This window comes from Dreissena polymorpha, chromosome 3 (genome assembly GCF_020536995.1).
Source record: "Dreissena polymorpha isolate Duluth1 chromosome 3, UMN_Dpol_1.0, whole genome shotgun sequence".
NCBI classification, from domain to species: Eukaryota; Metazoa; Mollusca; class Bivalvia; order Myida; family Dreissenidae; genus Dreissena; species Dreissena polymorpha.
In genome coordinates, this window is record NC_068357.1 from 46,221,853 (window position 1) to 46,245,331 (window position 23,479).

Here is a 23,479-nt window from a genome sequence, read left to right on the forward strand (position 1 = left end):
AACCGAGGAATAAGCTTCCGCCTGAAAGAAATATACATTTCACTTGTATAACAATATTGTGAGCAGAAACATTTTAAATTAACACTAGTAGTTTCATTGACATAACATAATTTCAGCGATTTTAAATGAGTATTTGTTTTTGCAATTTAGTTGAAAATGCTTTATAAAGTATGACTTCTGAATTACGTTCGTGTATTTAAAGCAATGTGTGGATTATTTTAGTTTGTTATAAATTTTATTGATCCTTATTGGTATGTGTATTTACATTTAAACGAACCAGATAATCAAATGGTATCTATACCGAAATAACATACCACGTGATCATTGTTGATTCAAATATTATTGTTATTTTATGTTTAAAAGTATTTTTTTCTTTACATTTTGACTATGAACCTTTTTAATAAAAAACGTTCACCGACGTCGAAAATAACAATAATTTGGATGAAATAAAAAATACAGTTACACACTAAAAATCCATAAAAATATGCAAGGTTATAATTGTGAATGTACTTTCTTCTTTAAACCTGCATGGGGAGATAGCACTGCGAGGAGTTATGGCCCACAGACAATCATAATATTAATACAAATCATCCTCTGGTTTCCCTTGACCTCTGTTAGTTCTTATTGTTAGCGAAGGAAATGCGTTATGTGATTGGAACTGTTTTGTTCTATTGCTAAGGTCACACACTCTCACGGTCACCAAACCGTTACCTATTACCTGATTGGCATCAGGGCCATGATCAAGATTGGCAACACCATCTTCATATAGGGAATGGGCGAAAACCCGAACACGCAAAGCACGAGCAGCTGTAGCAGTTGAAGCAATGTAAAAGTGTGGATCTGACGTTGGGGTAATCGGCGGATGTAGTGATTCGGTGGGTAGGCGGAAAGAAATTTTGAGGTTAGACACTACCTGAGACAAGAAGCGTAGCACTTTCTCTGGAGGTTTCATATGCGCAAACCGATTACTTGACCGTTTCATAAAAACAACAAATGGATATGTTAAAAATAGTGTCATTCTCATTCTCGGTACTTCAGAAAATGTTGGAGTTAAAGCAAGGTCATGTACGTTTAACATTATTTATTAGAAATCAAATCAAGCTATGTTGATCAAACGACAATTTCTGTCCACACATAGAGTACCGATAAACTTACTATGTATAAAAGCATTATTTTTAAATACCTGCTCCGTGAAGAATAACAATATCCGGTCGAACAGCTGGTTCCAGTACAACGCAGTGAGCGCCACGTACAGGAATATACTGTCAAATATATGTAGGAAAGCGGGTACGGTAGAAGAAGCAAGGAAAGCCCGATCATCACGTGCGAGATGATGCCAGTAAGTCTGGGGCCGTATCCACAAAGATCCTGAGGGAGATTTTTGCCTAAGTTTACATACTTTCCCCTTAATTTTCGCTATTTTCCCTTAATTTTTAAGATATTCCTCAAGTATTATCCACAAAACAAAATGCCCTTATGTTTTGCCTTAAGTCGGCATTTTCGCCTTAACTTTTAAGGAACCTCCGGAGGACCCTTAAATATTAAGGAAAAAACTAACGTAGCGTCCATTTTAACGCGGAATCCTGTTTTCAAGGAGAGAAGTTAGAAAATCATCACAATCGGTGGGTGTATCTTATTTCTTTTGATAAATTTATCGATAGTGCAGTTGATTTAAATAGTAATTGTTTCTACCCGTTTATATTTGTTAGCGAGACAGGAAGTTGCAATGTTTACTTCCGTATGTAAAAAAATAAGGAATTGATCGAGGAAGTTTTCGCACGTTGGTTTCAAGCTGTTATTTTGTTATACAAATGTAAACACTGATTTAAAAGCAGTTGATGTGAAGTGTTTTTGTGTTTATGAAAGAATCATACTTGTTTGTTTGAGTCAGTAACGAGGAAAATCCGGAAATGTTGAATTGGGTTTACGGTCATTTCGTAGCATAGCCGTTTCGTACTCGTAGCTAAGCATTTTCAGTTATTTCGTAATCATTAATCGATCATTTTGTAACCAAATCGGTTATTTTTGTAACCAGTAATTAAAACTGATTGTGTTTTCTATTATCAATTCAATTGCCATTTTTAACGTTATGTTACAAAATGACAGACGCCCAATCCCCCCATTGTATTGAATTTGGAGATGAAAAAACAACATTGTCGTTTCGGAATATCCGGTCACCAAGATGATACTGTATGAAATAAAAGTTACAAATCTTGCTGGGCTTAATCTATACTATATCGGGACGAACACTGTTCCAGTATTTGTATGTACTTTGCCTTGCAAGATAATGAAAATCAATCCATAAATGGCAGGATATATTTGATGGTAAGTTACTTTTCTACCATATAGCAATTCATACAGTACATTGTGATATTTTCAACATTTTGGTTATACAGCTTGCAGCAAAATGGCAGTTCGGGAGTATCGTGAGCGAATTGACATTGCACAGTTGACCAATGATGATCTGTACAAGAGGTATCGTGTGAACCATGCCACATTGGCATATATAATTGCCCAGCTGGATGCTGCCTTAGCCCCCAATACTGACAGGAGCCACAGCCTTTCTACTGGCTACAAGGTCTTGATCACACTGAGGTACCTGGCTACCGGTGTGATACAGCTCAACACCGGTGATCTGCACTCTGTAGCTCAATCAAGTGTTTCGAGAGCAGTATCTCAAACACTTGATGAACTGAGCTCCCAAAATGTTGTGAGGAGACACATTAGATTCCCAACAACCATTGAGTCATTTAACAGGAATAAACAAGGATTTTTTCATATTGCTAGGTACTTCACTTCATAAGATATTTGTTGTTCCAATTTCTGATAATGAAAATACTTGATTAATCCTATTATATAATAGGAATATCATATAATTGTGTTAAATTGTGCCCTTGCAACAGGTATTTGTTCAATTTATTAACAACTGCATTTTCTGCATGTTGTTTTAATTAGATTCCCAAATGTGATCGGTGTCATAGATGGGACTCATGTACAGATCCAGGCACCATCTATTGATGAACCCATGTACGTGAACAGAATGGGTTACCATTCCATCAACACACAGGTAATGTTTCTTAAAATTGTAAAATATGTCACAAAGTGAATCGTATGTTGTAAACCATTGTGTTTTTAACAGATTGTGTATTCCCCATATGAAAAGACATTGTGCTTTGTGATAAAACTCTTTTATTGTTTGACTTTCTTTTTGCACACACTGCCATTTAATTGTATTATTGTTGATTTTAACCCTTTTATTGTTTGACTTTCTTAATGCACACAGTGTCATTTAATTGAAGTATTGTTGATTTTATTAGCAAGGCTGTTTTCCGAGAAAACCCGAGCTATTGTCATAGCCAGCTCGGCGTCCGTCGTCCACCCTAGGCGTCGTGCTAAAACCTTAACATTGGCTCTAAAATCCACCTACAACTTTGAAACTTCATATGTAGATGCACCTCGATGAGTTCTACACACCACACTCATTTTGGGTCACAAGGTCAAAGGTCAAGGTCTCTGTGACCTCTTAAAAAACAAAAAAAAAGTTTTTTTGCACCCAAGCGTGGCACCCGTTTTGCAGTGCTCTTGTCTACATTATAGCTGCTTGTGTCAAGTGCGATACTTATAAGTCATTAACAACCTTATTAACACCCATCTGAAATGGATGGATGTTATTTGGCAGTGTCCGTCCAAAAATTTTAAGAGCTGTTTCACAGTAATTGAAGTTTGGATTTTCATGAGTTTTGTCCCCTTAATTGATTTTGTCCCTCCAAAACTCTGTCTCATTCATGACATGATAATGGACGTTGTCGCCAGATGGCCAGGAAGTACCCACGATAGCAGGATCCTTAGAGGAAGTGGGCTGTGGCAAGTTTTCGATAGAAACCTGCTTCCACAGAATGACCACTTTCTTCTGGGCGATAGTGGGTATCCCTGCAAACGCTGGCTGTTGACGCCTTATGTGAGACCAGCTAATAACGCTCAGGAAGCGTATAACAGGTCAGTGTAAAAAGATAAATGGAACAGATCATATTTTATTTTGACTTAAACATGCAGCTCATCGCCATAAGCATGTTTAAATAATGTTTTTAACATACCAATTTTTAAGCCCCCCTTCGAAGAAGAGGGGGTATATTGCTTTGCACATGTCAGTCTGTCGGTCGGTCCGTCGGTCGGTCCGTCCACCAGGTGGTTTCCGGATGATAACTCAAGAACGCTTGGGCCTAGGATCATGAAACTTCATAGGTACATTGATCATGACTCGCAGATGACCCCTATTGATTTTGAGGTCACTAGGTCAAAGGTCAAGGTCACGGTGACCCAAAATAGTAAAATGGTTTCCGGATGATAACTCAAGAACGCTTAGGCCTAGGATCATGAAACTTGATAGGTAGATTGATCATGACTCGCAGATGACCCCTATTGATTTTGAGGTCACTAGGTCAAAGGTCAAGTTCACGGTGACCCAAAATGGTAAAATGGTTTCCGGATGATAACTCAAGAACGCTTAGGCCTAGGATCATGAAACTTGATAGGTAGATTGATCATGACTCGCAGATGACCCCTATTGATTTTCAAGTCACTAGGTCAAAGGTCAAGGTCACAGTGACAAAACATATTCACACAATGGCTGTCACTACAACGGAGAGCCCATATGGGGGGCATGCATGTTTGACAAACAGCCCTTTTTTAAATCTGGTATTTATAATGGAATCATAAAGCGATAACATAAAAAATGTTATTTTAACTTTTTTTAAACACAGGGCACACAAGTTGACAAGGAGCAAGGTTGAACGGGGCATAGGACAGCTGAAACGCAGATGGGGAATTCTGCATGGAGAAGTTAGACTTGCTCCAGAAAAAACGTGCAAGTAAATATATTTTTTTCAGACACCATTATGAAATTTTATAAAAGTGTCGGTAACTTGGATGTAATAAATGTAAAATCTCATCATTTAATCAAATATTGAGTTATGCATTGTTTTCAAAAAAGATATACATTAAAATTAATGTACATTTTAATTAATACAAATTAAAATGATTGTTTGTTGCAAAGAATGCCTTTAAATAGGATTTTGTCTGTTAACATTATAAATAACAAGAAATATGTTTGTCAGAAACGCTATGTCCACTTGTACACCGCTTTGACTTAGTATTTTTGATCTTTGACCTTGAAGGATGACCTTGACCTTTCACCATTCAAAATGTGCAGCTCCATGAGATATACATGCATGCCAAATATGAAGTTGCTATCTTCAATATAGGAAAAGTTATTGCAAAATGTTAAAGTTGACACAAACAGACAGACCAACAGACCAACCAACAGACACGGCAAAAACAATATGTCCCCCACTACAGTGGTGGGGGGACATAAAAATACATTTTTACTATGAAACCATTATATATTGCAAGAAAATCAACATTGTATCAATAAAAATATCTTTTTACTGTGAAAGTGGTATATATTGCAAAACAACAAACAATGTGTATTGACAGGGTGATCATTGCATGTGCAGTTTTGCACAACATCTGCAAGCTGCATGGTGTGCCAGATGTTGATGATCTGCCGGAAGATCCTGTGCGCAATGACGGGATTCATGTTGGTCCAGAAGATGGACTTCGCTTCCGTGATATTATATGCGAACAGTATTTTAGATTGTAAATTACGGGGGATATAGACAAAACAAGTCTTAAAAATGTGTGTTCATTTACATCTAATAAAGACAAAACAAGTCTTAAAAATGTGTGTTCATTTACATCTGATAAAGACAAAACAAGTCTTAAAAATGTGTGTTCATTTACATCTGATAAAGACAAAACAAGTCTTAAAAATGTGTGTTCATTTACATCTGATAAAGACAAAACAAGTCTTAAAAATGTGTGTTCATTTACATCTAATAAAGACAAAACAAGTCTTAAAAATGTGTGTTCATTTACATCTGATAAACACAAAACAAGTCTTAAAAATGTGTGTTCATTTACATCTGATAAAGACAAAACAAGTATATAAAATGTGTGCTGAATGAGACATAGCTGATTAATATAGGATTGGTGGCTGGGGAACATAGCTGATATTATAGGTTTCAGGGCAAGGGAACATAGCTGATGTTATAGGTTTTGGAGCCAGAAAACATAGCTGATAATATCAGTTTGGGGGTCGGAGGCCATCGCTGATGTTATTGGTTTGGGGGCCGGGGGACATAGCTGATATGATATAAAAACTGTTGCAAAAAAGATTATTGAAAAACTAACAAAGAAACACTAACTAATAGGTCATTTTACAATTTAAGTTGTCTCTCATAAAACTTTATCTGCAACTCTAGTTTTCTCTTCTTTAAGGCTCTCATTTCAGAGTCACTACAACAGCAACAGTGCGCTTGATTTGGGCTGAAAAAATTTCATGTATACCTTATTCATGCAATGCTTTAAATGTCAGAACATTTCAATTTAAAGTTTTCATTTTCAATTAACGTTGTTTGTTTACACAAAGTCATGGAATTTTCTGGTTGAGTTACAATATTTTGTCATACATTTACTGACAGGAATGTGTCATGTAAAGTGTATTGTTTAATGTCTTTAAAACAAATTAAAAATGAAAAAAAAACGGTCATGTGCACAGATTATACAATCAGAATGCAGCAGCATTCAAATGAAAGTGACAGAAGTTACATAATTATAATAATTTAATAAATAATTTAATAACTAGTGATCATTGCTTATAGCTTGAAAACATAAATTTGTTATTAATGTTATAATAATACCTTGGCAATGTACTGGTTGTTGTTGAACATGATTGGACTCTAAAATAAAAGTTCTGTACATAGATTTTGCCACAAAATGCCATAGTTACACAATATGTTGTAAATTGTAAAAATAACTGTGTAAACGTTTCATTTTATAATGAGATTACTTAAAATAAAAAAAAACAGTGAGCTTTGATACCATTATGTACACGTATCACTGATGCAAACTGTAATGATAGTTTTAATGCATTGATTAACTGTTTATATGTCATTTACCTTCTTTAAAACACTGACCAGATCAGCTTTGTACAATATGTTTTACATTCTTTTATTATACAATTATATCATACCTTTGGGAAGGTTTTACTGGAACAAGATCCATTACATTGAAGATTGGACCATCCGATACTGATGATCTGTAGCAAAAATCAAATTAAATATACATTGAATGGTAGATGCCATGGGAATTTGTATTGATATGAAAAATATGCACTGACGTGAAAATTTTGCAGCATTAGTTTCTTTTTTCTTTTAAATTGTTGGTAACTAATTCATACTTAATTAACATGGGAAGTAAATCAAATATTTAATAGCAAATAAAGGAACAACTTCTGTTTGGGTTATGCTTAGCTATTTAATTGGAGGTTTGTAACATGTTTTTTATGTGATTTGCATGTATTGGATGTGAAATATGTGTTTTAAGTAAACATGACTAAAATAGAAAAGCTGTTTGTTCCCACTACCCCGAATGAGTATGGATTGTCATGCCTTATAATGATTACATCTGAAACATATATATTACACAAACAGAAGAAGAAATAATCACCTTTCTTCACTGTCACATAGGTCAAACTGTTGAGGACTGAAAAATTAAAAACACAAGAAAAACAAGTAATCAGACAATATCAGTTTAAAAGGGGGATATCAATGGCTTGTTCTGCATTTAATTTGCAGAATTTAAATTTTTTATTTAATGCTTTCCGGTATCTTCAGCATTTTTTCCTATTCCATATTGATCCATATATTGTGTATATGAAGTTAAGGAAGTAACATATTTTTAATTATACTTGTTTGTGAATCTTACAGCATAAGTGAGGCCAATGTTGAGTCATATGCTGCTCCTGCTGCCCCAACAACTGCCGCACTCTGCTTTCCAATAACATCAATTACTGCCTCTGTGAGGACAGACAATGTTCTGCCAATTGGACCTCGCCCTGTTTAATACATTTCAGCATATTTAGTTATACATTAGGCCTAAAAAAGGTCACTGTTTCTACTAACCCCTGCCGACTCAACTTTTTTTGCGATTTGTAGTAAAGTTTACATTAAAAATTCATTGTTATTATTAATTTTTTAAAAATGCATTGTTTTATCAAAATAAAGGTTGTTCCATCTCATAATTATGTTGAAATAATGTTGTTTATACATTTGGAAGACTTTGGTCATTGAAATAATCCTTTTAAAGTGTAAAATAACATGTAAAGATGAAATTTATAAAAGTTATGGCGACCTACCTACCTATTTTTTTGGCGATGTTGATGGAAACAAACACCTATTTTATTCCTTAATGCATTCTTTTATATATATAAACAAGATATGTGTTTGCCAGAAACACTATGTCCCCTTTTGCGCTGCTTTGAAGCTATATATTTTACCTTTGACCTTGAAGGATGACCTTGACCTTTCACCACTCAAAATGTGCAGCTCCATGAGATACATATGCATGCCAAATATCAAGTTGCTATCTTCAATATTGCAAAAGTTATTGCAAATGTTAAAATTTGCGCAAACCAACAAACAGACCAACCAACAGACAGGGCAAAAACAATACGTCCCCCACTATAGTGGCTGGGGACATAAAAAACCTCTATCAGGTGAAACGAAATAATTTCATGTTATTAACAGGTCTTTGAGATTAAAATAATTACATCAGTCTATATGTGCATTTGAACAATTAAAATAGCTTAAAACTATTTCTTACATGAGTAAATTGCAATTTATTCCTGTTACATGTAAAAATGTCAATTTTCATAATTATCCTTTTACATTCAAAAACAAAGTTCATTCCGACAAATGTTTGAAATGGTAAACAATTAGTTTAATATCTAAGGTACCTGTCAATGAAATTTCTCTTTGGAAATCCATGTACAGATTTCTGTGATCCCTTTGTAGATTTTCCCATTTTTTCTCCAAAATGGATTGCTCCCTTCTAAACTGGGCTCTGGCATTGAAATTTTCAGTAACTGCCACCCACAGTGCATTCTTTGTTGCTTTGCTGATTCCTGATATCATACATATATTCTTTTTTTACTTACAGGTACATAAAATGAATAATGCTCAAGTTAATGTAGTTTATGAAATATATTTATTAACAATGGTTTTATTCATATTACTCATTGTAACATTTAGCAACTCATGATGTTAAATAGATCAATATTCAATAATATGCACTTATTTTAATCAAACGTTTATTTTTTATTTTTTGTTCTTTTTATCGCATTGTTCATTTAAAGTTTTTGTCATAATGCAATGGCTATATTCGCATATTATTACCATTCTGCTCACAGACATTTCACAGTCATAAAAATTAACACATGTAAAAATGCCCGTAGCATATAAAAAAAACTGTTGGGCCAATAATAAATTTCACGTTGAATAATCATGAAATGGTTATTGTTTAAGATGACAAAAAAAATTACAAGTGGAAACTGATCCTTCTTAATTGCAGAGATTATTATTCATACCTAATACTGTGTTGAAACACTGACTTAATTTCCAACAAATCAAGAGCTTAAATAAGTGTTGTAGGAATACGTGTCAAAACATTATTATTGAACATAAAAATATTAAAAGGCATGTAGTGAATTCTTCAGTAGCTGGCCAGTCTGGCAATTAACTTTTCAAAGCTAATTTTGAAGACTGAGTGTTATGCAAATGATTCTCTGGTTGGTGTCTAAAGCTTGATACCAATATTTTGATACGTACGATTGCTGAATCTAGCCTTATCAACCTTGTGGAAAGACATGTCCATATCATGGAAGTCGGGAATGCGTCTCTCCCATTATTTGGGTAAGAAGCAAGGAATCTTGCAGCGAAAAGTTGGGATTGCGTTTTCTTTTTTCTTCCATTTTGACAGTTTTGACAAAACGCCGTCTGCTATAAACATCCGGTATCGCTTCAGTGCTATTTTAAGATCCACAAAAAACCCAAACGCCGACAGTGGGAATCACAAATAAAACATGGCATTTAATGCTGCTTAAATTCACAAGCATTGTATGCATGTAATAAAAGTCACTCCCTTTATGTTTTCCATAAAAACTCCTTGTGGCACGCTTCGGAAATTAAAACACGTAATAAAATTCAACCGATTCTCTTTAGACAGAGACAACCGCCATTTTTGTGTGCCGAGAAATCTCGTGGTATGTTATAATGACGACGTCATCGTGATGCTATTTTTATGACAGGGAACCCGGGGATGTCCCTGACAACAAACTTAAGTCACTCCTTAGGCGAATTATGTTTCACTGAGGGAAAAAAATGCACGAGACAAAAACTTACCTAATCTTTTTCCTAAGGAATTTTTAAGAAGAATATTTAAGGGAAAATCTTGCCTTAGGTGATTTTTCGAACTTAAGTAAATAACTAAGAAAATGCCTAAGGATCTTTGTGGATACGGCCCCTGGTCTCCCGCACTCGGGCAACGCAGTGAAAGTTGTGATGTCATGACTATGACGTCACAATAACGAAATTCAAACAGAAAAGTATTCACTCTTTCCTGGTAAATTTTGCATAAATAGGCTTTTTCAACGTTTTTTTGAAATGACTAGCTAAATTTTTATGTTAATCAAACATACTTGTTTGTTGACGTCAAAAGGCCTTTTAAGAAATATCTTAGAAACATGTTTTTGTGTCAATACTTTTATCCCTACTTGGTACGAAACATTGTTAAAAATACAAAGTTTATACAAATGCCAATGGGTGTGTGGTCATTTATAAGATGATTTTTCAAAAATAAAAAAGGAAAAACATTTTTTTTTGGAGGGATAGGATTCTGGGGTGGAGGGTGGGGGACGGTTCGGGTAGAGCAGGGTTCTCAATAAGAGCCGGCCGCCGGCCAAATCGACCGTTTGAAATCAGATTTTGGCCGGTTGTAAATCACAAGTGACTTTTCGAAATTTGCGTGTCTTTCGGTAATTTTGCTCCGTTTTGCTATTAAGCAAAGACGTCGCTTGATTATCTCCCTTAACGCATTAAAACAACAACTATGAAAGGCGCAAATTTGAATCTGTAAAAAAGCAGTAAAATATTTTAACGTTCTTTTCATCACATGGTGAGTTTTTGTTCCTGATTGCTTGTGTTTTTTGTGTTAATGCAAAGTTTTTGTTGTTGTAAAAGTTTGTTTTAATTCAGTTACGTTTCAATCTAGAAGTGTCACGCAAAATGTGCAAGGTAGATGGACGATCAGATAAACTATTAGATGCTGAACTAATTGGCTGTGAATCTGATGACAGTAATGGTGACTGGGATGATTAGTAAATGTCCAGAAATATGAATTAAATTTTACAATAGTAATAAAGAGCTTTTTTCATTTAACCATTGTTAGTTAAAAAAGCTAGAGCCCATTGTGGTATGTCAGGTAAGTGTTGTTATGTCAAAGTATGAATCAAATCTGATAATAAATATAGAAGTTATGGCAATTCAATTAAAATGTATTACTAGTAATTTGACCTTGACAGTCAAGGTCATTCAAAGGTCAAGGTCAAATTTAACTTTCCAGGTACAGTACCCTCATGATAGTAAGAAAGTATTTGAATTGAAGTTTGAAAGCAATAGCGTTGATACTTTAGACGTAAAGTGGATCTAAACACATAATTTAACAAAATATTCAAAGTTACCAAGACAAAAAAGGGCCATAATTCCATTAAAATGCAAACCAGAGTTATGCAACTTGCCCTGTACAGTCCCCTTACAATAGTTAGTAAGTGTTGCAAGTATGAAAGCAATAGCTTTGATACTTTAGGAATAAAGTGAACCTTAACACAAAACTTAACAAAATTTTCGATTTTCTAATTATAAAAAGGGAACATAATTCTAACAAAATGCTTGATACAGTTGTCTGCTCTTGTAGTATGAAGTATGCAAAATAAAAAGGCAATATGACAAGGTACATAGAAAATATTTGAGGTGGTACGCAAACTGTAACATAGATTTATCAATAATATGCATATTCTAAGTGGAAAAAGGGCCATAATTCTAACAAAATGCTTGTTACAGTGTCAGATCCTGTTTATAGATTGGGGTCATGTTGGTAAAGAAGTATGCATAATATGAAAACAATATGTCAAGGGACATATAACATTTTTAAGGTGGTACGCAGACTTTAACATAAATTTATCAATAATATGCATATTCTATGTGAAAAAGGGCCATCATTCTTACAAAATGCTTGATACAGTTTTCTGCTCTTGTTTATAAGTTGGGGTCATATTGATAAAGAAGTATGAAAAATATAAAAGCAATATGTCAAAAGTCAAAAGAAAATATTTGAGTAGGTACGCAAACTTTAACATTCCAAAGCTCACGGGAGCGGGAACGGGAACGCCGACGCCGGGGTGAGTAGGATAGCTCCACTATATATATTTCATATATAATAGTCGAGCTAATAATAAAAACGAGCATTTTGTATCTACAAAGATCTATTTTACCAGACAACATCTGGCGACGTAATTACGGCAATTGCCATAAAGAACACTGAATTTTAATTGGTTAACTTTATTTTACGAGATATTGTAAAAATGTTCGTTGATTTTGAGTAGTATTAATGGGGCTTTAAAGTGATATTATGGGCATTTTTCACTGTTGAATTGAGCTGAAAAGAATTAACAGGTCAAAAGAGTTAGTTAAAATGTGGTTACTGACCAATTATCTGCAACTCATCTTGCTACCAGTTGTTCATAAAAAATATAAATATATATTCATTATTTTACATGACTGGTGAGTCCTCTAAGTCGAAATGATCCGTAAAACAAAATAGTGTCTTTGTGTCGTATGAACGAATCTGCATTTACACTAAATTAAGATACACATCGTAAATCGAATCATTTCTGTCGTCAGTTGTCGAAACGAAAGTACGGTTGATATTCAAATGCATTATTTTTCTCTTTCCGGGATATTGTTTTAGTATGTTGATGCTGCATTAGCAAATATAAGTGTATATGAAGTGAAAACACCAAAAATAAACAACGGTTGCGATAAACAACTATAAACTGTTAGATTCCCATAATATCACTTTAACTGCTTTACAAGAAATGTAAACATTATATATATGTAGATGAATATCAACGGAAAAGTCGTTTATCTTCGCAAATGTGTTCATTATTTATCAAGTAAGTATTTTTTAACCTAATTTTTTATTTGAACATTAAGTACCGCGAGCATACGGGTGACCATTATACTGTTCATCTTTTCTTCGCGCAAACACGTTTAACATACCACCACTGTTCACTGGGTCATACATTCGAGACAAAATAAGACAACTAATTCAATAAGAGACTAAACTCCACGTATTGAACATTAACCGACAAATTTACGTTTATATGAAATATTTTCAGAGTGGCATAGAGTGTTACTTACACCTGATATACGTGACCTTGGTCGATGCGGTCATCAATGTCGGCGAGCGCTTTCATGTGCAGCGGCGAGTGGGGGAGCGCCGCGTGTACCCATGGTTACGTGAACACGGATAGCACTGCATTGATTACGGCGACCAAAAACAAATCCCAGTGGTAAGCCGGGCCCTTCTTCAGTCTGCGAAATAAAGAAGTCATTACGATGGTCGGTTTATGTATTTGAGTCGCGCTCAGGGAAGAAGGAACTTAATGCATGTGCGTAAACTGTCGTCCCAGATTTGCGCAAAGGAAAATCAGGTCAGGTGTGGAACGTTCCGCCAAAACTGAATTTTCGTTAAGATTAGACTTCATTGAAAGGAAAACTTCCGTCATAGCGTATATTATCGTCTCTGATTAGCCTTTGCGTACTGAATAGGAAATTCTGGGACGACAGTTTACGCGCATGCATTTAGTCCTTTTTTTTACAAAGTGGTTCAAATCGAGATTTTAATAATGGAACAAAAATCAGGATAATCATCCACGGGTATTCGAGGTTGCAGTTAATTGCGATTATGTTGAGAACGTCATGCTACTGATTATACTGATGGCGTCATGCTACTGATAATACTGATGACGTCATTTTACTGGTAACACTGAATAATTCATAATACTGATGACGTAATGCTACTGATAATACAAATGCCGTCATGCTACTGATAATACTGATGACGTCATGCTACTAATAATATTGATGACATCATGCTACTGATAATACTGATGACGTGAACACCGTTCTCTGACCATAATAAATTTGATGTCGATGAATCAACGAACAATACCTTTATTACTCTCGTTCTGGGAAAACTGGGTTAAATGCACGTGCGTTAAGTGTCATCCCAGATCAGGGGCGACACTTTGCGCTTTAATTGAATTTTGTATTCGATGACGATTCTTGTATATAAAAATCCAGTGTATGTGGAAAGTGTTTTCCTTATTAGCTTGTACGGACTGCAGAATCAGGCAAATCAGAGTCAAGTTTTCACTAAACGAGGCTCATATTTGAGTACTTTCAACGGTGACCATTTATATACATTGTACAGTATACTGAAAGGAAATACCTTGTTTGCGATCTTACTTGTTTGACGGCGTATTAACGAGAGCACTGGAGATGTTCTGGTCCATGAAAAAGAGCAGAGAGAGACTAAATCCGAGACCAGCTGCTGCGAGAACCGCCGGCCAGGGGAGCGACCCTAGCGGCGCAGGGCGGAACAGGTGCGTGGTGACGTCGTAATTGAAGGACTGCACTGAAAGAGGAGGAGGTGGATTATTGTCAGAGACATTTTGTATACAGATGCAAGAGTAGCAGTCCAGACGAAATTTTGTATTTAGTAAATTTGTTATCGTTATGATCGATATTAGGAAAAGGACAACCAGAAGCAGCAATGATATTAAAAGAACCATAGACGTATCTACCATCATCATCACCATAATAATAATGATAATAATAATTATAACCATCATCAACATCATCATCATCCCCACCACTACCATGATGATGATCATAATCATTATCACCACCACCAACATCATCATCAAAAGAAAAGTCATCATTAAATCAATCGTCATAAAAGATTTATCTTAATTTCACGTTCCTGAAAACGTATGAACCAAAAAATTACATGATCAGCACGGCAGCCGGAAGTGCGTAGTCCGCCAACATCTCGCGTTTGCCTGCCGTCAGGAATGGACTGACCATATAAGATACATTGCGAACATTGGAACCATTCGGTTGACCAATGGACTTGATGATTATGTAGCTATATGTCATACACTAACCAGGGGTTCCGCTGTCGATCGCCATTGGCGCCAAATGGCGCAAAATTTTTTAATGTGGCTCCAATTTTTTAAAAGTGGCGAATTTCAAAAAATCGGTAAAATCCTATCCGAAAATGTACTGCGAGTCGAAAGCACGCGACCGAGCATTAGCGGCCAGCGTCTGTCAGTTGTAAATATTGATTTACGACGATGTAAGCGACCTACAGTGCAGAGTGCATTAGAAATCACCGAAGCGTGTAAGTGTTACAAACGGTGTTTTTACTGCTATTGTCAAGTTTTATGGGGGTTATTATCGGATTAACGGCTCCTTTATGATATTGAGCAATAAGTTAAGTAACACGGGGACAAACTGTCACGACGATCAATAATTATAATGATTATTAGGGCCGCTATTTCTTTGTTAAAATCAAAACCATGGGGCTGACAAAAGCATTTAATTTCTCCACATCAACAAATAAAAACTTTTTTCAACAGGTATTTGTGAGCATTTCTGTTTAATAGATTCATTATTGTAATGTTCTGGGAAGGATATAAATTGATTAAGATAACAACAATTTCTGAATTAAATATAAAACATTCACTCGATGTACTATATTTCGGATATGTTAAATTCGGACATTTAAAGATAGGGACATTTATGTGTTGGTTTGATGTTGATAGTTTGTAAAAATATGTTTTATTTTATTTCAGGTAACTAGAATGGATGGTGGCAATTATCTGGGCCTTTCTGTCAGGAAAAAGGCGTGAACAACAGTCATTTAATTGAACCTGGAAATCATCCACCACTAACAGAAAACTTGTTAACAACAGAAGCTGATATATGACTATATCATGTCCAAATGACCAAATATAACTGTTAAACACTTTGAAGTGAGATGCTTTATTTTCTGATTCCCTTTCAAATCATGAACATTGGTGTGATTTTATGTTTAAATAATTAATTTCGAAACATTTATGCAGCATACTGTTTAATACATTGATGTTAACATTATTATATTATTTTGGTTATCTGTGTTGTTTATCAAGTTGAAAAAAATGTTATTTATATACAAATAAAGCTTATTAAGACTTATGAAGGTATGACTTATGAAGGTACTTATTGTTTTTTTTTATGAAATAACATACTTTTTAAAGTGATAATATAGTCAATGACATTAATGTAGTAAGGTTTCTTGAAATGATTGTTCTTATTAATAAGGTGGAATAACCGACAGTATTCACGCCGCGAAAAAGTGGCGACAACTTTTTTTGGGCCAGTGGAACCCCTGCTAACATACACAATTACGTACAATGTGTTAAGTACATTTTTTTAGAGCAACCAGAAAACATGTCAGTTGCACAACGAGGTGCAGTCCTTTATAAAAGAGATACCCATGGGTCTTATAGTTTCTGTTTAAAGCTTCCATTAAATTGAAATAGAAAACTTGACTGTTGTTATAATGCGTCCACGTTTTACAACTAGACCAATAATGTACGTGTGTCAGTTTTGGACAGGAATACTTATATATTCCAATGTGACACACTAACGCTCGATTGGGAATTGTCGGCTTAAGTACAACTTAAATGTACCCCGGGTACTCTTAAGTATACATGTACATCAAATTACCCGAGGTACGGAAAATATACTAAAAAGTACCCCGGAGTATTGTCATGTGCCTTTCAGCGAATTTGTCTAAGTGCATTGTTGTATACTAAGACTCGGGGTTCTTTCAAGTTGTACCTGAGCCGTTGCGCGTAATATCGTATTAATATTTGCATGCAGTTAAGTTAATCCGCAGTCCACAAAGGATAATATGAGATGACACTTTTCACACATGCATTAAGACCCGATTCCCCTAAGCGAGGCTCATCTAGTTAACATTTGAGACGCGTTCCGAGAAAACGGGGTTTATTGCATGTGCGTAAAGTGTCATCCAGATTAGCCTGTGCAGTCCGCACAGGCTTACCAGGCACGACACTTTCCGCTTGTATGTTATTTTTCTTTTAAAGGAAGTCTCTTCTTCACGAACATCGAGTTAACGCGGAAAGTGTCGTCCCTGATTGGCCTGTGCAGACTGCACAAGCTAATGTGGAACGACACTTTACGTACATGCATTAAGACAAGTTTTCTCTTAACGCGACTCATTTGGTTATTCTCATGTTGAAATAGAACACCGGGACCAATCTTTTACCGTGTCTCGAATGGCGTCAGCGGAGAATGTGGACGTGATGAATAATGAAAAAATTTCTTCTGTAGATCTGCAAAATGAATGTTTAGATCATAAAAACGTTTACAACATGACCGCATCGTCTTCTACACGTAAACTGAATCCTACTTGTGTAGAAAAAACGGACAATGGTCATTCTTACGAAGCTCCTTCCGACTGAGCAAAACTAATAACTGCAGATTATGCGTACAAGAGTTACAGATAAGTATGTACATATAAAATATCATCTTAAAGTTTACAAAATGGTAAATACATTAATAAATTTAATTGTAAATATTCAAAATGTACATTTTATGTACCTAAAATACACATTTAAGAACTTGGTCAAACAATATGTGCACCCACGTACCAAGATTTGCTCAAGGTCAAAACGTCTATGAATATAATGTTTACAATAAAAAAAAAGTTGCACAAGACTGCCGGTTAGTTTAAAACATAGTTTGCTTTTATAACATTCATCACCCAATCTTGGCCTTATTAACTTTTTATGTTAACATTATTGACGCGCGTTTTTCCATTTTAATTTGTTTTAGACGGTCCGACGCTCTATAGATCCAGTACACTCCGAAAGTATTGTTCATGTCCGCTGTGTACTCGCCCAAATAAAGTTTGCGATATACTTGGTGCAGAATCAACGAGGTTTTCAGGGATTTACACACGGGCTAAACAGAATGTGAAGACACAGTTGAGAACTTAATTTTTGCAAATATCTCAAGTTATTAAAATACATTTGCAAAAATCTTTAGTGCGTAAAAGACAGTTTTTCTTGCAGTTTGTGGCGATATCTTAAAGTTTAAGAAAAAATCATTGAATGCGTCTGAAATCGGTGACAGAGGTTCACGTTGCGTGAAGCATAATCATGCAGTTTACATAAAATTTTTGAACAAGAACACATTCTAATGAAATAAAGTAACTCTGGTGTATTTCACGCTGCCAAAAGCAGGCTGAAATCTGTCTTTTATGCAATAGTTAAAATTCTTAAGAAAATTTGTTTTAAAAAGTTATTTGGAAAAAAGCAGAACTAAACGGTGCGATTACTTCCATTTACATTTAATTGGGAACCCAACAAAGTCACGTTATCCTGCATCCTGACTATAGTAGAACATCGGTCGGGAACAACGGTCATTATTATAATAATGTAGGATGTTAATTTTTTTTCGTGAAATATACTTACGGATTGTTTCTTGCGTTATCATTTATTTTAGTAAGGACAATTTAAAAGCCCATAAATCCTAAAAAAATCAACGACTTTTTTGTACAATATTTCGAAAAAAAAGTTAACAAATAAAATAAATGTTCCTTATAAAAATAGCCAAAGTTTCAACGCTGGATGTGGTCTGGTTAGTTTTTCTTGAATGCTCTAAGCTTTTATGAATGCGTACGTACAGCCGGGACTAGCTGTGAGTTGGATTATTGCAACTAGTGGTCTGGTAACATTTAACAAGATGCAAAAATGCTCTTTTTTTGCGGGAAAATATATTCAACACATGTGCATTTACCTAGTAAGTGTTCGTGTGTCGTATGCATAGATATCGTTCCGGGAAATTAAAATGGAATGTATTGTGCCACACACAAAATAAAAACGAGTATTTTGTATCTCTTTAAATCTATGACCAAAGCACATCTAGAGTTTAAAGATTGCTATAAGATCACACAAAAATTACAATTTTAAGTTGTGTGCAATTACTTTTATCATTGGAGAATTAATTGTTATATACGACCTTGTCATAATTGATTCATATATTCGCTGGGCCGTTTTTTCGATTCCTTGCAATATCGTTATTCAACGAGTGAAATATGTTTTCGAATCAGATATTTTTGCAAAAAAAAGACTATGTGATATAATTAACTTAAAAGACCATATATTTTTTTCCACAACTATGCCTGTCTTTAAGAACATATGCATCGGTTTAGGGACATTCTAATTTCCTGACTCCAACATTTCACAGACAAATATATCATATTATATGTAATACCATTAAAGTGATATTATGGGCATTTTTCACTGTTGAATTGAGCTGAAGAGAATAAACAGGTCTAAAGAGTTAGTTGAAATGTGGTTACTGACCAATTATATGCAACTCATCTTGCTACCAGTTGTTTATAAAAATATATTTTATATTCGATATTCTTACGTGACTCATCCAGTCCTCGTAAAACAAAAGTGTGTCTTTGTGTCGTATGAACGAATCTGCACTAAAACTTAATTAGTTTTCAAACGAAAGTACGGTTGATATTCAAATGCATTATTTTTCTTATTCCGGGATATTGTTTTAGTATGTTGAAGCTGCATTAACAAATATAAGTGTATATGAAGTGAAAACACCAAACATTAACAACTGTTGCGATAGACACCTATAAGCTGTAGATGCCCATAATATCACTTTTATTGATGAAACATATACGCTGTACCAAAAAGCTTTGTTGATAAAAACATCGAGTTCCAATAATGGAGAAAGCATAACTGGATTTAACAAACATTTGATAAGGGTTGTTAAACTAGATAACAACAAGGAACATTAGGATTATTAAAGTTTAAGTGATATTATGGGCATCTTATTGTTTTGACAACTGACGACAGAAATGATTTGATTAACGATGTGAATCTTTATCTAGTTTTAGTGCAGATTCGTTCATACGACACAAAGACACTATTTTGTTTTACGGATCATTTCGGCTTAGATGACTGGGTGAGTCACGTAAAATATCGTATTGTTATAAACAACTGGACGCAAGATGAGTTGCAGATAATTGGTCATTTACCACATTTAAACTAACTCTTTTGACCTGTAAATTCTTTTCAGCTCAATTCAACAGTGAAAAATGCCCATATCACTTTAAATGGGTTAGGCATTCTAAAGTGTACATATTTCGGACATTCAGAGTATTCGGATAAACAGTGATACAGGGAACACCGTTCTTTATCAGGGTAAAGGCCCAGTCTCACTAAGATGCGGGCGGAGCTCCTTTGCGTGATCCGGGATCTACCGGGATGAACCGGAGCTCTACCGGGATGAACCGGGGACAACCGGGATGAACCGGGGAAAACCGGGGCTCCACCGGGAAAGTCAAAATGTTTAATACCTCCGGAATGAGGGAGTCACTGGGAAGGACCGGCAACGACCGGCGCGGCACCGGGAACAACTGGAACGGCACCGGGAACAACCGGGACGGCACCGTATCTCCACCGGGGCCCATACAGACTCCGGCAGAGCTACGGCTACGGTAAATGCCGTTCGAGTCCCGGTATAGCTACGGTATATAAGAAAACAGGCGCTCTGCCGGAACGCTACCGGGGCATTACCGGCGACGACCGGGGTAAAACCGGGGCGTTACTGTAGCTCTCCCGGGGTCTGATGACGTTATAGACATGGTTAGTGCCGGCGGTGTTACGGTATACCGGGGCTCTGCCGGCTTTCACCGGGGCACTACCGGCGACAACCGGGGTTATGCCGGGACGCTGCCGGCTTTTACCGGGACACTACCGGCGACAACCGGGGCTTCACCGGGATAAACCGTAGCCAGTCCGGGTTGACCGAGACTCTGCCGGGCTGTTGACCGGCTTCAACAGGGGCGGTACCGGGAAATAGTGTGACTTCGTTAAAAAAATTCTACGAATCATCCCGGTCCTCGCCGGTCGACCGGCGTTAGCAAACCGGGATGGAACGAGGCTCTACCGGCAAAAGTGAGACATGGGCTTAAGCGGATTTTCTTTTGTATACACATTACAAAGGAAGTAGGAGTGTTCTTGATCTGTTAATTATGTTATAGAAAGCTATTTTAGGCTATTGAAAGTGATTTATTTGACGCCAACAATAACAGTTTTTGCGGCCATGTTGTTGTTGTTGTATATCTTCACCGCCTATGTAGACGAACCTCTACCAGATCTGTAGAGTTGAACAAAAGGTTATCGTTCCCACAACCAGTATCGTGTTGTCCTCCACCGTCTATGTACACTGTAGTACATACACACAATTTTATTTTCTTACCGTCTCTGAGCTTCTGCACTCAACCGCTAGGGTCAATCCGTATAAATTCGGACAAAGGGAGAAATTCGGACAAAACATCATAAATGCATTTTACGTCACACTAAACCTAGCCCCAGGCCTTCAGTGCCTACAGCGCTTTAATTATTTTTGTGTTGCACAATATATTCCATTTCAATTTCCCGCAACCATATCTATTCACACGACACACGAACACTAACTTGGTACATGTACATGTGTTGAATATATTGCCCTGCCAAACACAAACAAGAGCAGTTGGTATATTGTTAATTCTATGTTACAAGACCACATCTAGCGTTGAAAATTTTGGCTATTGATATAAGGAACATTGATTGTTTTATGTGTTGACTTTATTTTTCGAAATATTTTACGAAATATTCGTTGATTGTGTAGGGTTTATGTTTTTTTGTTTAAATGTATTGGGTTTGACGAGACGCAAATTATATTCTTTAAATATACAGCAGCATTTGACTTTAATGCAAGCGAAATAAAGCTGCTATGCATTCTGAATGCAGTTGCTATGCAATCGGAATACAGTTGCTTGGTTACAGAAAGAGTCTCATAAGAATTTATTACGAAAATTGTATCGAGGCTTGTACTAGATCTATATAATTCATAGTGATATTATGGGCATCTAACAGTTTATGTGTTGTAACGTAATGTACAATATTTTACATTGTAATATATAAATGGACATAATAATATATAAATAAAAACAGAATTTAGCTCATTGAACATTATTGTGTTGTTGTTGTTTTTGTTTTATAAATAAACTAATTTGGGAAATTAGAAATACATCCTTTATCGTAATGTAATTTAATGAATATTATTAGTAACATATATATATATAATATATATATATATATATATATATATATATAGAGAGAGAGAGAGAGAGAGAGAGAGAGAGAGAGAGAGAGAGAGAGAGAGAGAGAGAGAGAGAGAGAGAGAGAGAGAGAGACACAGAGAGACAGACAGAGAGACAGAGAGAGACAGAGAGGCAGACAGAGACAGACAGAGAGAGACAGAGAGAGAGAATTGTTATTAGTTCTTGATTAACAATTTAGCTCGTAGGTCAACATTACTTCAAACCAATACATAACAAGTCCCAATTCAGATATGATATATGATGAAATTTAAATAATTGAATATATTTGTTCCAATTTCCCAAGGTATATAACGGATACAAGTTCGGATTGAATGTGTATCGGGGTTTGCATAATTGATTATAGAAGTGTCAGGTTTCATATTACCAATGTGGTTTGGCCATCGAGAACATCTGTTTATATGATCGAGTATGCTTAATTGTCAATCTGCTAGATATGTTAATATTATTAAAAACTGGATTAAGTTAATTAGAACATCAGAAAATAAGTTTACTAAAAAAGTCTACTTGATGTTGGTGAATGATTGTAATGTTCATCCTAATAAAATCAACTGGTGTTCACTACTTAAAGACTTGCTTGGTAACTTAGGATTTTACGAGGCATGGTTGTTTCAGGATGTTGGAAAAGACAAGGTGTTCATCTCAAATGTTAAACAGAGAATACATGATAATTTTATTCAAAACTGGAATGAGAGTGTCATAGGGTGATAATTTAATAATCTGTTATCGTCAAGATTCCACATATATGTAGTTTATATAGTCTATCTTCATAGTGAGTATACAGTCATTAATGGTTATGTGTAGACTTACTAACAATACTACTAACACCGGTTTATGCACGAGATATCTAATCCTTACCGCCACTTTCACTAGACCAGATTTACACTGACGATCAGACGACTTTATTCGTGCTGACGTTGAATGCAGGCATACATATGTATATCTGCAGGTAAACTCTATTATTAGTTATATATTCCTTATTATTATTATTCTTTTTATTATAAGTATTAGTATTATTAGTATTGAAATGATACAATTAATGAATATCACATCGTTTGCATTGTTTGTATTGTTTAACGGCTGATCTTTTATTACCGTTTTATATTATTATGTTTATCATGTTATATTAAGATTTGTGCATTGTTGCAGAGCATAACATTATCATCAAAGTCGTCTGCAAACAATATAGACTCTA

At 35.4% G+C, this 23,479-nt stretch overlaps 2 protein-coding genes across 4 annotated transcripts; one reads left to right on the forward strand and one right to left on the reverse strand.

Annotated features, from left to right (window-relative positions):
- The first annotated feature begins 1,379 nt into the window (after window positions 1–1,379).
- On the forward strand, window positions 1,380–6,218 carry LOC127873987 (putative nuclease HARBI1). Of its 2 annotated transcripts, XR_008046474.1 has the most exons (5): window positions 1,380–2,595; window positions 2,956–3,067; window positions 3,814–3,996; window positions 4,761–4,868; window positions 5,494–6,218. XR_008046474.1 is itself a non-coding variant. In XM_052418088.1 (3 exons), the coding sequence occupies exons 1-3, from the start codon at window positions 3,791–3,793 to the stop codon at window positions 5,657–5,659; spliced, it is 480 nt and encodes a 159-aa protein (XP_052274048.1). In that variant the 5' UTR covers window positions 3,777–3,790; the 3' UTR covers window positions 5,660–6,218. The 2 variants fall into 2 exon arrangements, 1 of the variants encoding a protein (XP_052274048.1); XM_052418088.1 differs by lacking the exons at window positions 1,380–2,595; window positions 2,956–3,067 and having other exon boundaries at window positions 3,777–3,996.
- LOC127873988 (uncharacterized) lies at window positions 5,456–10,420 on the reverse strand. Of its 2 annotated transcripts, XM_052418089.1 has the most exons (7): window positions 9,726–10,420; window positions 8,855–9,022; window positions 7,825–7,954; window positions 7,567–7,602; window positions 7,091–7,156; window positions 6,759–6,797; window positions 5,456–6,384 (listed from the first exon to the last, which is right to left on the reverse strand). In XM_052418089.1, exons 1-7 carry the CDS (start codon window positions 9,769–9,771, stop codon window positions 6,276–6,278), a joined length of 594 nt encoding a protein of 197 aa, XP_052274049.1. In that variant the 5' UTR covers window positions 9,772–10,420; the 3' UTR covers window positions 5,456–6,275. The 2 variants fall into 2 exon arrangements, with proteins under 2 accessions (XP_052274049.1, XP_052274050.1); XM_052418090.1 differs by lacking the exon at window positions 7,567–7,602.
- Window positions 10,421–23,479: the final 13,059 nt, after the last annotated feature.